This window comes from Aulonocara sp. 'chitande type north' Nkhata Bay, linkage group LG2, assembly GCF_057382095.1.
Source record: "Aulonocara sp. 'chitande type north' Nkhata Bay isolate Kocher_YH1m ecotype deep benthic linkage group LG2, A_spYH_male_GT1.1, whole genome shotgun sequence".
NCBI lineage: Eukaryota > Metazoa > Chordata > Actinopteri > Cichliformes > Cichlidae > Aulonocara > Aulonocara sp. 'chitande type north' Nkhata Bay.
The window spans coordinates 11,297,408-11,311,361 of record NC_141345.1 but is presented as its reverse complement, the minus strand read 5'-3'; the positions used below and the strand labels follow the sequence as shown (position 1 = coordinate 11,311,361).

General features: G+C 41.4%; 1 protein-coding gene across 2 annotated transcripts; it reads left to right on the top strand.

Annotated features, from left to right (window-relative positions):
- The first annotated feature begins 1,506 nt into the window (after positions 1 to 1,506).
- LOC147337452 (uncharacterized) lies at positions 1,507 to 6,441 on the top strand. 2 transcript variants are annotated; one of them, XM_086262568.1, is made up of 11 exons: positions 1,570 to 1,702; positions 1,863 to 1,997; positions 2,229 to 2,377; positions 3,037 to 3,173; positions 3,266 to 3,359; positions 3,495 to 3,618; positions 3,737 to 3,954; positions 4,035 to 4,218; positions 4,456 to 4,580; positions 4,752 to 4,847; positions 6,202 to 6,441. In XM_086262568.1, exons 1-11 carry the CDS (start codon positions 1,609 to 1,611, stop codon positions 6,439 to 6,441), a joined length of 1,596 nt encoding a protein of 531 aa, XP_086118694.1. In that variant the 5' UTR covers positions 1,570 to 1,608. The 2 variants fall into 2 exon arrangements, with proteins under 2 accessions (XP_086118689.1, XP_086118694.1); XM_086262563.1 differs by lacking the exon at positions 1,863 to 1,997 and having other exon boundaries at positions 1,507 to 1,702.
- The last annotated feature ends 7,513 nt before the right edge of the window (positions 6,442 to 13,954 follow it).

Sequence of the window (13,954 nt, the reverse complement as noted above, 5' to 3'; positions counted from 1 at the left end):
GTCAGATACCTGCTCGGTTTACAAGACATCACATATTTGCAAAAGTGCTCCGACGTTTTTGGAGATCTGACACCCACTAGCTCGACGCTAACGGGAGGTCGAGACCTACTACAGCCGGGAGGAACACCGCTTTCCCGGCACATCGTGCCTCGACCTCCCGGTCGGCTTCGAGCTGGCGGCCTCCGAAGAATGCGGCTAAACTTTTGCGAGATCTCGCAATACTTTTGCGAGATCCCGAGTTTGTTTTGCGAGATGTCGCAAAAGTCCGTCTTAATTTTTTTTTTCTCCCATGTCCCCTGCGGGGCTCCGTAGTAAAGGGTGCAGCATCGGAAGGGAATAAGCATCGAAGCCATTTGGAAAGGGAGGGGGGATGAGTGTGTGCATATCAGTGTATACACAGCAAAAACTGGAGTGTTAAAATTTCAGGGTTAAACATGTTAGAGTTGATTTCCACTCTCAAAGTGTCATTTTAACACATTCTGATTCAAATAGTGTTCAGTGTTGGAGTTATTAAACAGTGTTATTCAAGTCCAATTAAATGAAAGTTATTTATCTTGGTAGGCTCCTGGGCTTCTGCCCAGGTAAACCCGTGGATCAATTAATAGTTTGCTCTGCCGGGCCGATTTTCCATGTGCGTCTGCTGGTTACACCGTGGTGGATGCCTGCCGTGTTGCTGCTTGGAGTATTTTACACAAACGGTAAGTAATTCAAACTTATATAAAATTAACGGTATTCTATCGGTGCAGTGAGGTTTTCTTGATGTTTCTTGGTGTTCGGTTGCTGAAAACAAGCTTTAATAGAGGAGGAGATGTGTCGAAAATTCTATTTAGCCTCCAATGCTAATGTTAATGTTGCAGTCTTTTTACTCGTGAGTGACGGTAGACACTGCACGTAGAAGCGCCGCGCCACGTTCAGCTTTTCCCCTGTTCACACAGACACGTCTTTCTCCACGCCAGTTCATGAGCGTTTTTGCTCCTCTGTTTATTCAGAGCATTTTTTTTCACAATTGATAAGTAAATAACATCCCAAAATAATGGAAGAGAGCTTGTTTTAGTCACTCCTGCTTTTACTTTGACATCGTTCATCGTTGACTTGTCTCTAATCTGTCTCTCTCTGTCTCACTCTCTTCTCCCTTTGAGACACCCGCCCCAAACATAGTCAGTTAGGCTGTCCCCTCCTTTGCGATGTGTTTATTTTCATCTCTATTGTCTCTTTTCATACACGAATCTGATCGCATTTGTCAATCGCAGTATTTTATTTTGGAGAATAGCTTTTATCTTCAAAATTGCCTGGATTGTCTCGTGTGTCTTGGTGTAACTTCCTGCGGGATACCGAAACAATCGCTTCGTAGCACTCCGTGTCTGGTGTAAAATACACCATAGATTAACATGTATTTTGTATTGTGTTGCGTATCAATTGGACTCCTGCATGGACAGACACAGGTTTATTTGATAACATTAAATGTTATTGCAGTGAAATTCAAACGCATGGTCAGTATTAATCACCATGTACGGTATATGTCAGTGTTTTAATCATTTTTGCTTGAATTGCTCTAAATGTCAAATACTTACTAGTGTACCATTTTTGTTATTATTTTGTCTCAGTAAAATGCTGGTCCAGGTTCGATACTGCCAACAGCAGAAGTATGTGAAGTTGGAAGAGGTTGATGGGCGGTTTGAGTTTATGCAGTTTCATGAAAAAGGTTTGTTTATATCTTACCTAATTTTAGTTGGGGGGACAGAATTTTTTGTAGGGCGTTTCGCCAAGTCTCTTGAATCATACAGTGGTGTATCACTTTAGTGAATGTGAGGCAAGAACAGTTTACTTAAAAGGTGCACTCAGATATATCTTATCTTTTCCAGTCATCGAGAGATTCTGCCTGCCACCTGATGCAAAAGTAGTGTACAAAGATGCAACAGGGACAGAAGTTGATGAAGTGATTTTCAGTGACCTTATCAGCCAAGGCACTGTGGTCCTAACAGTTTTCTCAAGTGATGGTGAGAAATTTAAAGGGGCAAGCTCAACACCAGACATGGGGAAGGGCTGTGTGGCTGCTGGTTGTTCCAAATAATCAGGAGCACACAATTTGACCAATCAGCTGTTTGAACATTGAGATCAGTTAATTTAAATGAGTCAGGTCTGCAGTGTGATGTTGCCTTGTTAGTTAAAAATCCACAGCCAGATTTTTTTTCTACACCTTACAGAATAATGTTGTTTTTTCCTTTTAGAATTTTCTGATTGCTCCTTGTCTTCTGCATCTGATTGTTCTGATTCAAGCTTCAGCTCAAATGCAAGTACATCAACTATACTTCTAGATGAGGGTCCCAGGAAGAAAACAAGAGTTGAGGGTACTGTTGATGCAGCATCTGCTAAAAAGGTTGTGACTGTCACGGTTTGCGGGGCAAGCCGTGTGGATTTGTAGTAAGGACCCAAAAGGCGGCAGCTCTGGTGCAGGTGAGTGTTTATTTACAGGGGTGTAAGTACAAACAGCGGTGGCGACAAAACATGAAACCGGAAACCTAAACTGGGTAAACTAATAAGACAAACCAGAATGAGGATGCAGGGAGGTCCGGAGAAATACATACGGGGAGACGCAGGGAGACCGAGGGGAAACAACACAGACGAACCAGCCACTACTATGACAGAAGACACAACTAAAATACACTCAGAGAACACAGGGGGATTACATACAGGTGGGAACACAGCTGGGAGTAATTAACATGACGAGACTAGGGAGGCAAACTGAAAACACTCACATAAGACACAGACCTTCACAATAAAACAGGAACTTACACATGAAAGGACACAAACTAAGAAACGCGGACTAGATACAGGAACACACGGGCAGAACAGAGTAAACACTAACCAGAGGAAGAACAGAACCAAAATCGCGAAGAGAAAACACAAAACGCTGGGTCAAAAGGACCCAGGATCATGACAGTGACAAAACTCAGTTCTCATAGTTTTTTTTCTACTTCATTATTCTTAATATGTAGAAAAGCTATTCCTCACTTTTTGCCTCTTTTTTTTCTCAAGTTAATTGAAGGTGTACTTGGAACCAATTCAGGTGGTGAAGAGGTTCTCCAGGAATATCACACAACACAAACTCTAACAGATGCTACCAGAAGAAAAATGGTCAATATAATAGTGGCTCACATGATTGATTGCCATGGGTATGTGTGTTCTATTGGTGCATTTTTTTTTTTTAAATACAAGTTACTATTTTGCCATTACTTAAGCATGCTAATTTAAAATCGTTTTTCAGGCACCTCCCCACCAAAGCTGTTAGAGAACAGTACGCGCTAGGGGTAGTGACATTGTTCCCATCCCTGAAAGACCCATACTCCAAGAAAGGCTATGTATAGTCACTATTATTGCACTTTGTTTACATAATTTTCATGCTGTGCATCATTGGGATTTGTGTGCGTTGACATTTAAGTTCTGAAAATTTTCAGATTGACAACACATTATTTTTGAATGTATTTACATTTTAGGAACACTTCTATGATGCTGCAAGCAGCACTGGATACATTTCTTGGCGTTTGAAAACGATACAGAGAAAGACTAGAAGAGGATCTGCACCACCAAGTAGCTCCACTGGCTTTGCTCAAGAAGGAGGTAAGAAATTAAGTGTCCACAAACTAGATAATGTTCTCATTTACATTATATACTATTTTGTTTTCATTTACCTATCTGCTCAGCACCTATGCTTTTATGTTTGTATGTTTTTCTTCAGGGGGCCCAAATTACCAAAGGCCCATTAATGTCGACATGCAGCTTGATGGAGATGCTTGCCAGGAGGCCATCTCTTTGCTGAACCATACATCTGACACTTCCTTGATTTTCCAGAAGATGAGAAAGACCTTTCAGCATCGTCAGAAGCTCATCAATGATCCTGACAAAGGTCTTGATATCCTGTCTATCTTTCCAAGATTCTTGGATACAAAAGGATTGGTGAGAATATTCAGTGGAATTTTTAATATCACTTTAAATTTCAAGATGAATGTGGCAGTAGTAGATTTTCTTTCTTAAAGGTGAATCAAGACTTCACTCTCCTGTTTGATGATGAGATATCTACCAGGCTGCTTCAGAAATGGGATCCAATCTTTAGGTATCAAATCATCAAAGAGGCCAAGCAGCTCACCTCAACAGTAGAGTTGCGTCAATTGGTGCAGTCAGCAGAGAGTCCACCAGGAAGTGATCTTCATGAGGCAGCAAGTGAGTTTGTTAAATATGATTTGCTATAAGCAGTTAAAGTTCAATAGCATCAGGATTCTATTAATAAATACCAATTCATTCACCTGTTAGCTTTGCTTCATCAGTTTTCTTTAGCTGTTAGTTTAATGTTTATGACAGCACATTTCAACTTTCTTAGGAAGTGCTTTTCTAGTTCTCCTTAAAAGTTGCATTTGAAAGATTTGCTGTCAATTGATTCTTGTGACTCTTTGGCCGCAGCCTTTGACCAAGACATGGCCTCCCAGTTGTTACTGTTACATTTCCTTCTGCCACCTCCAGGAGGACCAAAGTATCAAAAAATCAGCGCCTCTGATGCTGTTGAGAGACTTGTAGTCTTTCATAAGGTAATTTAATATTTATAGTTTTTATCATAAGTTGTCATGTCACTGGTTAAGAGGTGAATGAAACAAATTACAGTTGAGCTTACAAAGGAGGTTTACATACTCATTTCTGTGATGCTATTATCTCTGACTTGCTCCTGTGTCAAATGCTCAGTATCTTTGTCTCAACTCCAGTCTTGCTGCAGTTTGGAAGAGCATCTCCAGAATCAGCAGAGTCAGCAGCCATACCTCCTGCCTGTTGGGCACCAGAAGAGGAAGGTCGACAGCTTCTACACTCAACAAAAATATAAACGCAACACCTTTGTTACTGCTCCCATTCCCATGGGATGGACGTAGAGACCTAAAATTCATTCCAGATACACAATATAACCATCCCTCCCAAACAGTGGTCACAAATCAGTCCAAATGTGTGGTAGTGGGCACATCTGCTATATTGAGATAATCCATCCCACCTCACAGGTGTGCCACATCAGGATGCTGATCTGACATCATGAGTAGTGCACAGGTGTACCTCAGACTGCCCACAACAAAAGGCCACCCTGGAATGTGCAGTTTTGTCTCACAGCAAAATGCCACAGATGCCACAAGCAATGAGGGAGCGTGCAATTGGCATGCTGACAGCAGGAATGTCAACCAGATCTGTCGCCCGTGCATTGAATGTTCATTTCTCAACCATAAGCCGTCTCCACAGGCATTTCAGAGAATATGGCAGCACATCCAACCGGCCTCACAACCGCAGACCTCGTGTAACCACACCAGCCCAGGACCTCCACATCCAGCAGGTTCACCTCCAAGATCGTCTGAGACCAGCCACCCAGACAGCTGCTGGAACAATTGGTTTGCACAACCAAACAATTTCTGCACAAACTGTCAGAAACCGTCTCAGGGACGCTCAACTGCATGCCCGTCGTCCTCATCGGGGTCTTGACCTGACTCCAGCTCGTCGCCGTAACAGACTTGTGTGGGCAAATGCTCACATTCAATGGCGTCTGGCACGTTGGAGAGGTGTGCGCTTCACGGATGAATCATGGTTCACATTGTTCAGGGCAGATGGCAGCTGAGAATGTCCCAGTTCTTGCATGGCCAGCATACTCACCGGACATGTCACCCATTGAGCATGTTCGGGATGTGCTTGACCGGCGTATACGACAGCATGTACCAGTTCCCACGAATATCCAACAACCTCGCACAGCCATTGAAGTGGAGTGGACCAACATTCCACAGGCCACAATTGACAATCTGATAGACTCCATGCGACGATGTGTTGCACTGCATGAGGCAAATGGTGGTCACACCAGATACTGACCGGTTCTGGGTCCCCAGACCCCCAATAGCGCAAAAAACTGCACATTCCAGGGTGGCCTTTTGTTGTGGGCAGTCTGAGGTACACCTGTGCACTACTCATGATGTCAGATCAGCATCCTGATGTGGCACACCTGTGAGGTGGGATGGATTATCTCAATATAGCAGATGTGCCCACTACCACACATTTGGACTGATTTGTGACCACTGTTTGGGAGGGATGGTTATATTGTGTATCTGGAATGAATTTTAGGTCTCTACATCCATCCCATGGGGAATGGGAGCAGTAACAAAGGTGTTGCGTTTATATTTTTGTTGAGTGTATGTTGCCATAGACAAGCGTCTCATCCCCTGCCAGGCCAGCCACTCCCTTGGGGCATTTGATGAGCTTTTTAAAGCTCATTTTGTGTTCAATGTGTCTTATGATGCTGCACTTGTGAATTTCTACACATTTCTGCAGACAACAGTATACAATATTGATATGGGGAAAATGAAGGAGTCCCCAAGAGTTCGTGACCTGAGAGCCAAAATCCTTAACCAGGAAATTCTTCTCACAACCTAAGTAAAAATCATTAAAATGCTGACATGTTTTTTGTGTAAGAGAGCTTATCCCATCAGTCAGCAGCTGATTTCACATTTAAGAGGTGAACATGGTTATTATCCTGGACCTAAGTTTAAGTTATTTTGTTGGCAGCCAGGCTGCAGGATTCAGCTCCAAACTTATGCAGGCTTTAGGAAGCACCTCAGTAGTTTTCACAGCAATGTTGACCAAAATGATCGAACTTCAGCCATTGCTTGCTTTTCTAATGACACAGTTTCACCTGCTTTGGAGGACCAGTTTAATTCCTCAAATCTTCCTCACAGTTCTCCCAGTGTTCTTCCAGAGTCTAGTTCTTCCAGTGTTCCAGTGAGCATTGATTCAGTACTTACAAGGGATTCATCCAAAGAAATGTGTGCATCCATTGTGGCCAAACTGCAGGGTAGTGGCCTTTCTAACAGTTTAGTATCCTCACTTGTAGGCGATTTGGAGGAATTAACAAGTGAGCTTCGCTCAGAAGCAAAGCAGGCCATTCTTTCTGCGTTACCCACAAAGGACTCCAGCATATCTTTAACAAATGAATGTTTTGAAAATTTTGAAAACCCTTTCACCAATCTGAACACAGAATGGAAACGAAATAAATACTTCAATCTAAAATGGGGCGTTGTAGAACCTAGAGGAATAACACTTGGAGTGAGGTATGACATCAGGCGAAATCAGAAGTCTGGTACTTATGATCAAGTACCTGTGAAGGATAATTTTATATATGTACCTATTTTGGAGTCTTTGAAGTTCATGTTTAGAAATCCAGAGATCTGTGTTTTCCTGCAGAGAGAGTGTAGCTCAGAGCCTGATGCTTATCATGACTTTTGTGATGGAAGTTACTTTAAAACTCACCTTTTGTTTTCAGCCAAAAGGCATGCATTACAAATTCAGCTATACTATGATGATTTGGAAACAGCCAATCCTCTTGGCTCTAAGCGCGGAATTCACAAAATTGGCTGCATTTATTTTGTTATAAGAAACTTGCCCCCAAAATTTAATTCCATTTTGATGAACATTCATTTAGTGTCACTTATCCACACACCAGATCTGCAAAAGTATGGTTTTGATGTTATACTGGAACCACTGATAAATGATGTCAAAAAACTGGAAAGTGTTGAGAAATCAGTTTTACCCCGGTTCTTTTTATTCCTCGAGCATCCAGAGATGGCACCGGACTCAGTAGTCATTTTCACAAAACTTTTATTCATCTTTATTCATCTTCATTTAAGCATGCACTTCTAGAAGGGAAGACGAGGCCGGTGTCCCTTGTTAGGTTTGTATTGTTGATTGTCATTTATGCTTAGAAATATTTACTTATATATGCTTAGAGTTTTGTAATTAGTTGTAGATTGGTAGAGGTTTTGATCCTTGATAGTCTGCAAACTTTGTGTGTATTAGACAGCACTTTGGGAGCATGAGAGGTCATACCGTGTCTTATTGTTTTATGGTAGGATTAACGTAGTTGCGTCTGTTCTAGTCTAAGTGCTCTTTGTTTAGATGAACTGCAGGACTTCCTCACCGTGTTATCTAGGATGAACCATCTAGGGTGAGGGGGAGGCTACCCTCTTCCTGACCAAGGATGTTTGACCCTTTGATCAGCAGTCCACACACACACACACACACACACACACACACACACACACACACACACACACACACACACACACACACACACAGGCAAGGTACTCTTTGTGTGTATGTAGACGTCATATGTTAATGAACTTATGCATATTCATGTAACCTCAATAAAAGAACAGTGGTACGGGAGAACGGACGAGAGCAACTGGGGTCAAGTGAAGGAACGGCGCCTGTCCGGTTCTCTCCCGTGCACGAGTAACATGAAGAACTTTGCCTACTTGTGTCTTGCTTTGCAGTGTAATTATATTGTCTTCAACGTTCCAGCGGATAGATTCAAGCTACAAACCTATCATTAATTGGTCCTTCGATGCCGGAGCCCTGGAATCGCATTTACCGAGGGGAGAAGAGGCACGCTGAAAGACTGACGTCAGCCAGGAAGTTCCTGTGGATTCGCTGTCTGTCTTTTCTCCTCGATGAATGGCGATCGGCGGGATTCGAGGCTGATATTACACGCTAAGCAACGCCAAGTAAGTTTAAGTCTTTGCCACTGTGTGCGGCAGAGCACGCGGTCACTGTGTGAGACTGCATTGTAAGTCTTTGCCACTGTGTGCGGCAGAGCACGCGGTCACTGTGTGAGACTGCATTGTAAGTCTTTGCCACTGTGTGCGGCAGAGCACGCGGTCACTGTGTGAGACTGCGTTGTAAGTCTTTGCCACTGTGTGCGACAGAGCACGCGGTCACTGTGTGAGACTGCGTTGTAAGTCTTTGCCACTGTGTGCGGCAGAGCACGCAGTCACTGTGTGAGACTGCGTTGTAAGTCTTTGCCACTGTGTGCGGCAGAGCACGCGGTCACTGTGTGAGACTGCGTTGTAAGTCTTTGCCACTGTGTGCGGCAGAGCACGCGGTCACTGTGTGAGACTGCGTTGAGACAATAGGCCTAATTTTTGTTGGTTGTGAGTGAGGATATTTGTTGTTGTTGTTGTTGTGTGAGTGTGTGCGGAGTAGAACACGTGGTCTGTGACACCGACTGCTGTTGTTATCATGGTTTCCTAAGCAGCCAGGAGTGTGTGGACAGGGCCAGCCCACATCAGTAGCACTTGAGATATGCTCTGGTGGATGGCTTTCCCCCCACCCCTTGCTGACACAAAATGTTAACTCTTTAGCTTGCCCTGATCGACAACAGCCTGTGTGCCAGACCATAGATTTAATTGAGGTGGATAGTTGTTAAAAGTAATCTACATTAAGCTTGTGGTTGCTTAAATTCAGTACAATGACATGTGAGGTGAAGTGATATAGGTAAATATTTAAACTAATGAAGTGCATAGAGGCACTTGACCTGTGTGAAAGACTGTCGTCTTGTTATGAGCCATTGTTGAGATATGGAGCACACCTGTGAAAACAACTAATATGCTGAACCCTGTATGAAACATCTAAAAGTACATGATGGAGAAGCTGTGTTGAATATGAAAGTGTAAGACTTTGCCGCTGTGGGCAGAGCATGCAACTACTGTGTGATGTTGCGTTGCAGTTTTTTTTCTGAGCTGATGAGCAAGCTACACATTATCAGATCAAGAGCTGTCTGGGAACTACTCAAAGAGGGGGAAACAGAGAGTGCGCAGCGTTTCCGTGAGCAGTTTTCCTGCATCTTGACTTGTGTGTAGAGTGTTTATAACATCAGCATCATGTTTTTGTTTATTTGTTTGTTGGGTTGAAAAATAGTTAAATAAACTGGTGATCATATTTACGGATCACCATGGCACATATCATCAGCCATGTGATTTATGTTTGCAGATGACAAAGTGAGTGTGAATGTGTCTGACGTCACAGTGTTTTTGTGCTCTGTGTAAAAGTAATTGCCTTTGATTGTGAGTGAGAGCGGTGATTCTGCAGGTCACCAGCTATTGTAACGAAAAAAAGAAGAAAAAAAAAGAGTGAAAAAGAAAAATCATAGGAAAAAGGTTTTGTGTTGATCAGCCAAAAACAACTACAATTTCATTTTCTGCTTTTAAGAAAAGACTGTTCACAAAAACACACACAGAGAGAGAGATGTGTGTTGATTAAGCAGTGATGATAATAATGAAATGTCTTAGTTTGTCACTTTCAGGTGAAAAGCAGACCTGAATCAATTTTCCACATGCAGCGGACGGAAGAAAGTTATAGTTTAACATCATTGGAAACATGCAGGCCAAGTTTCTGGCTGACTTATTTACAGCGCCATGTGTCTCTCAACCTCACAAGCAAGCAAGCTCTCACCCCTCCCTGAAGACAAGGAATGCAGCTCCAAAGCAATAACATGATAAAGAGACAGCAGCAAGTCCTGAGCAAAGAGTCCCAGCAAAGCAGCAGCAATGTGGACAAACAGCATCAGAGAAGAAGAGCAAACCCATCATCCTGACTGATCGGATGGATGGCACTGTGTTTACAACAGGCTGTGACTTCACTGTGCATGTGAAGAAAACGTTTGAGGAGAACTGAACAGTTGGAGTTTGACATTTGCCACCTGTGGAGTAAAATGGCAAGAAGAGACAGTGGGACACAGGACAAAGCTGAAGGAGAACTGCCGGCTGTTGGACTGTTGAAGTGGGAGAGGACAACAGAGTGAGAAGACTAGGTGAGAACACATAGGAATTATTTAATGTGGGAAATCAAAATTTGGGTTAGCAAACCTGGGAAAAACAAAACTGACTGCTTAAGTTGGAAAATTGTGAAGGGGTCTGAAACACTGCAAAAATAGAAACATATACAAAATCACACACACAAGCACAACATGCATTAACCCTACTAACACTTCCAAACACAAGAGAGCTTATGAAGATTAGACAACATCTTAAGCGTGTGAGTCTGTTTATCATCTTGTCCAAGTCACCTCGTGTGATGCAAAAACCAGTGGACTCATAGCACATTAGTTAAGAAGTGATCAAATAATAGCAGAGAAATGTGTAGGAAAGGCAGAGAACATGCTCTGTTGGATATGCAGCTCCACAGACATACATTAAACCTGCCTAATAACACAAACACACATGCAATGAAAATTAGCTTGTTATCTTTCATCAGTGTTAAAATAGTGTCAATTTAGCAGACACTTGTTATCAAATGCTGAATTTATCCAATGCAAAAAATTGACTCTCTAGGTTGCAGGACAACAATTTAAACTTTTGTGGGAAAAAAGATCCTGGTTTGACCAACCAGTGATCAGATAATAAATTTAGTTGTTAATATAGTAAGTTGGGAGAAGCTTCCTGCTTGATTGATGCAGCACAAGTTTACTACTAAATTTACTGTATGAGGGAAATTGTCTTTTGTGATACTATTTTGAACATGCATTTCTGTTGTCCTGTCAACTTAGTGGGTTAATAGCCGATATGCAAATTATTTGATTGGTTTTTAGATTAATGAAAGGTGACTGAATTCTAGCACGAGTGAATGGGATGTGTTGGAGTTTGTTAGAGTGGAGACTCTAAAACACTGAGTTTCCTGTTTTGATGTGCGAGTGAATCCTGTATTTAGATACACAACTCTGAATACGTCAGAACAAACTTCTTTTGTGAAGTGCATGACAGTATGTCACATGTTTTATGATGAAGGGAAAAAGGAAAAATTGAATAAAATAGATCTGTGGCTTAAATGAGTGAAGAGCACAGACCTGGTGATTAAACTCATAGCTAATATGACATTAGGGTTATGTTGTGTGTTGTGCAGTTGATGGTTGGTTTGGAGTGAATCTAGCTGATGATTCTTCTCCTGTTGTGAAGTTGATGAGGAGTTTGTGTCATGACTTAACAAGGCCTTTTTATTTTGATACTTTCACAGTGCACTGAAAGTTTGGTTTGATAATCTCTGTTATTTTTTATTTTTCATTTTTGAACAAGCACTGATTTTTGCTTGTGAATTTCTTTTCTTTGAGCAGATCTGCAAGTCGGGAATTAAAAGCGTTACACGTCGTCAAGAAAATTGTTGCAAGTGAGTTTCTCCACGTTTAAAATGGGCTCAGGAGAAAGCCACTTATTTGGGACAATTAGGAAATGAGAGTCCCCCCCAAAAAAGATTCAACGAGGAAATCCAGTCTAAATTATTTTTCTTTTTGAAATAACGTCGTTTTGCTGAGCGTGGAAACGAATGCGATGATAATTTCCACAATTAGCAAAAGAAGGAACCACTGAGTGAATGAGTAAGAATTTTAAAATAACTGACTGACTGACTGAACATGATTGTGTGAAGTTAACCCCCACCTGACAAAGGTGCAGATGAACTTATGTGTTTCCTTTTACAGGAGCAGAAAGATGACAGCAACACTCGAGGTTGCATGATGATTTAACCTTTTAAATGCCATTTTCTGTGTCTGTGCATTTATCAGGTGTGTTATTCATAGGCTTGTGTTGCTCACAGAGATAACTGTGACAAAGTATGCATACGCCTGCGCAAGCGCTAATATTTGCATTTTCTTTTCTTACAGCATGCCAGTTCTTCATTTGAATTGATGATGCGATTTATACCAGGACAACTGGTTGATGTTTTTTCCTACTACAGGATTTCTGGGTTTATGTGTGAGGAAAACTGTGTTTACAGGTTATGAGTGGTGATGCTGTTGCATTGTGTTGATGGGAAAATGTGAAGGTTACTTTGATAATGTGAATAACGTGTGAAATTTCCTGTGTTGAGAACTGGTGTTACTTCTTTCCACAGCTATAGATGGCTAACTTTATGGTCTTTTTATGGCACCTCTGGAACCTGTCGACCTGCGTCTGACCACCAATGGTCACTGTGTTGCTAATGTTTGTTTTTCTATGACTGCGTGTAGAGGATTCGGCAGAAATGGACAAGTGACATGAGAAAACCAAATAAGAGATACAGTGTTTCTGGGATAGTTTGATATGGGCTCATTAGCTGGCCACTTTTGAGCCCATAGTAATATATAAGTGGAGTGACTTTGCTTAAGAGCAGTCACCGATTACATTAATGTTGCCTGAGTACATGGGATGATCCATGTCTGAGGCGACTTATGAAAATAATTCTAGTTTACTGATTTGAGAAAACCTGCACATGACACTTGTCTTGCTGATGTTGAATGCTTCTTGTTCTTATGGTACAATTGTTTACAGGTATGAAGTTTGATTTTACTTCCAGATTTTGCTTTCCAGGCCATGATGGTGTGTATGCAGGCTCCTGGGAGAGCCAGGTGTTATTAGAGATGGCACGATACCACTTTTTTATGTCCGATACCGATACCGATATCATAAATTTGGATATCTGCCGATACCGATATGAATCCGATATAGTGTTTTTTAATCAACAAAACTGTTTTTTAAAATATCTTGCTGCATTTTGCAAGTCTGCAAGTTCATACTCAAGTTTAAAACAACAACTACACTAAAGCTATTCTGTTATACCTGTATACAAAAAAAATATTTCATAGTTCAGCAATACTGATCAATCTAATAAACTTAGACCTACACCATCCTCCCTATTCTGGTATTTTAAAGAGTACTTAGCGTAAATATTAAGTAACCTAACTAATAGGGTTCCAACTCCCAGCAACAACAAAAATAAATAAATAAAAAATAGGGAACCACCCCTCACGCTCCACCTCATGATGCTTAATCAACGTAATCAACCTTAATTTGATGCAGTGTGAAAAAAAATGCACAGAAATCAATTATTTTTCAAGAAATATTAAATAGATTCAACATCTTTCTTCAACAAAATTGCAGACTGCACAGATGGTACCTTCCCAAAGGAAAATGTACTATAGCTTACTAGGGTATATATATTAGACTTAATAGTCACTATATACAGTAATTGACTTCTATTCATTTTACATCAAATTAAAACTTTGGGTGTCAGATAATTATTTATTAAAAGCTAGACATTTTAAATGAGAATAAGAAAGAAAAGTATGTCTTTGTGCCCCCTTTTC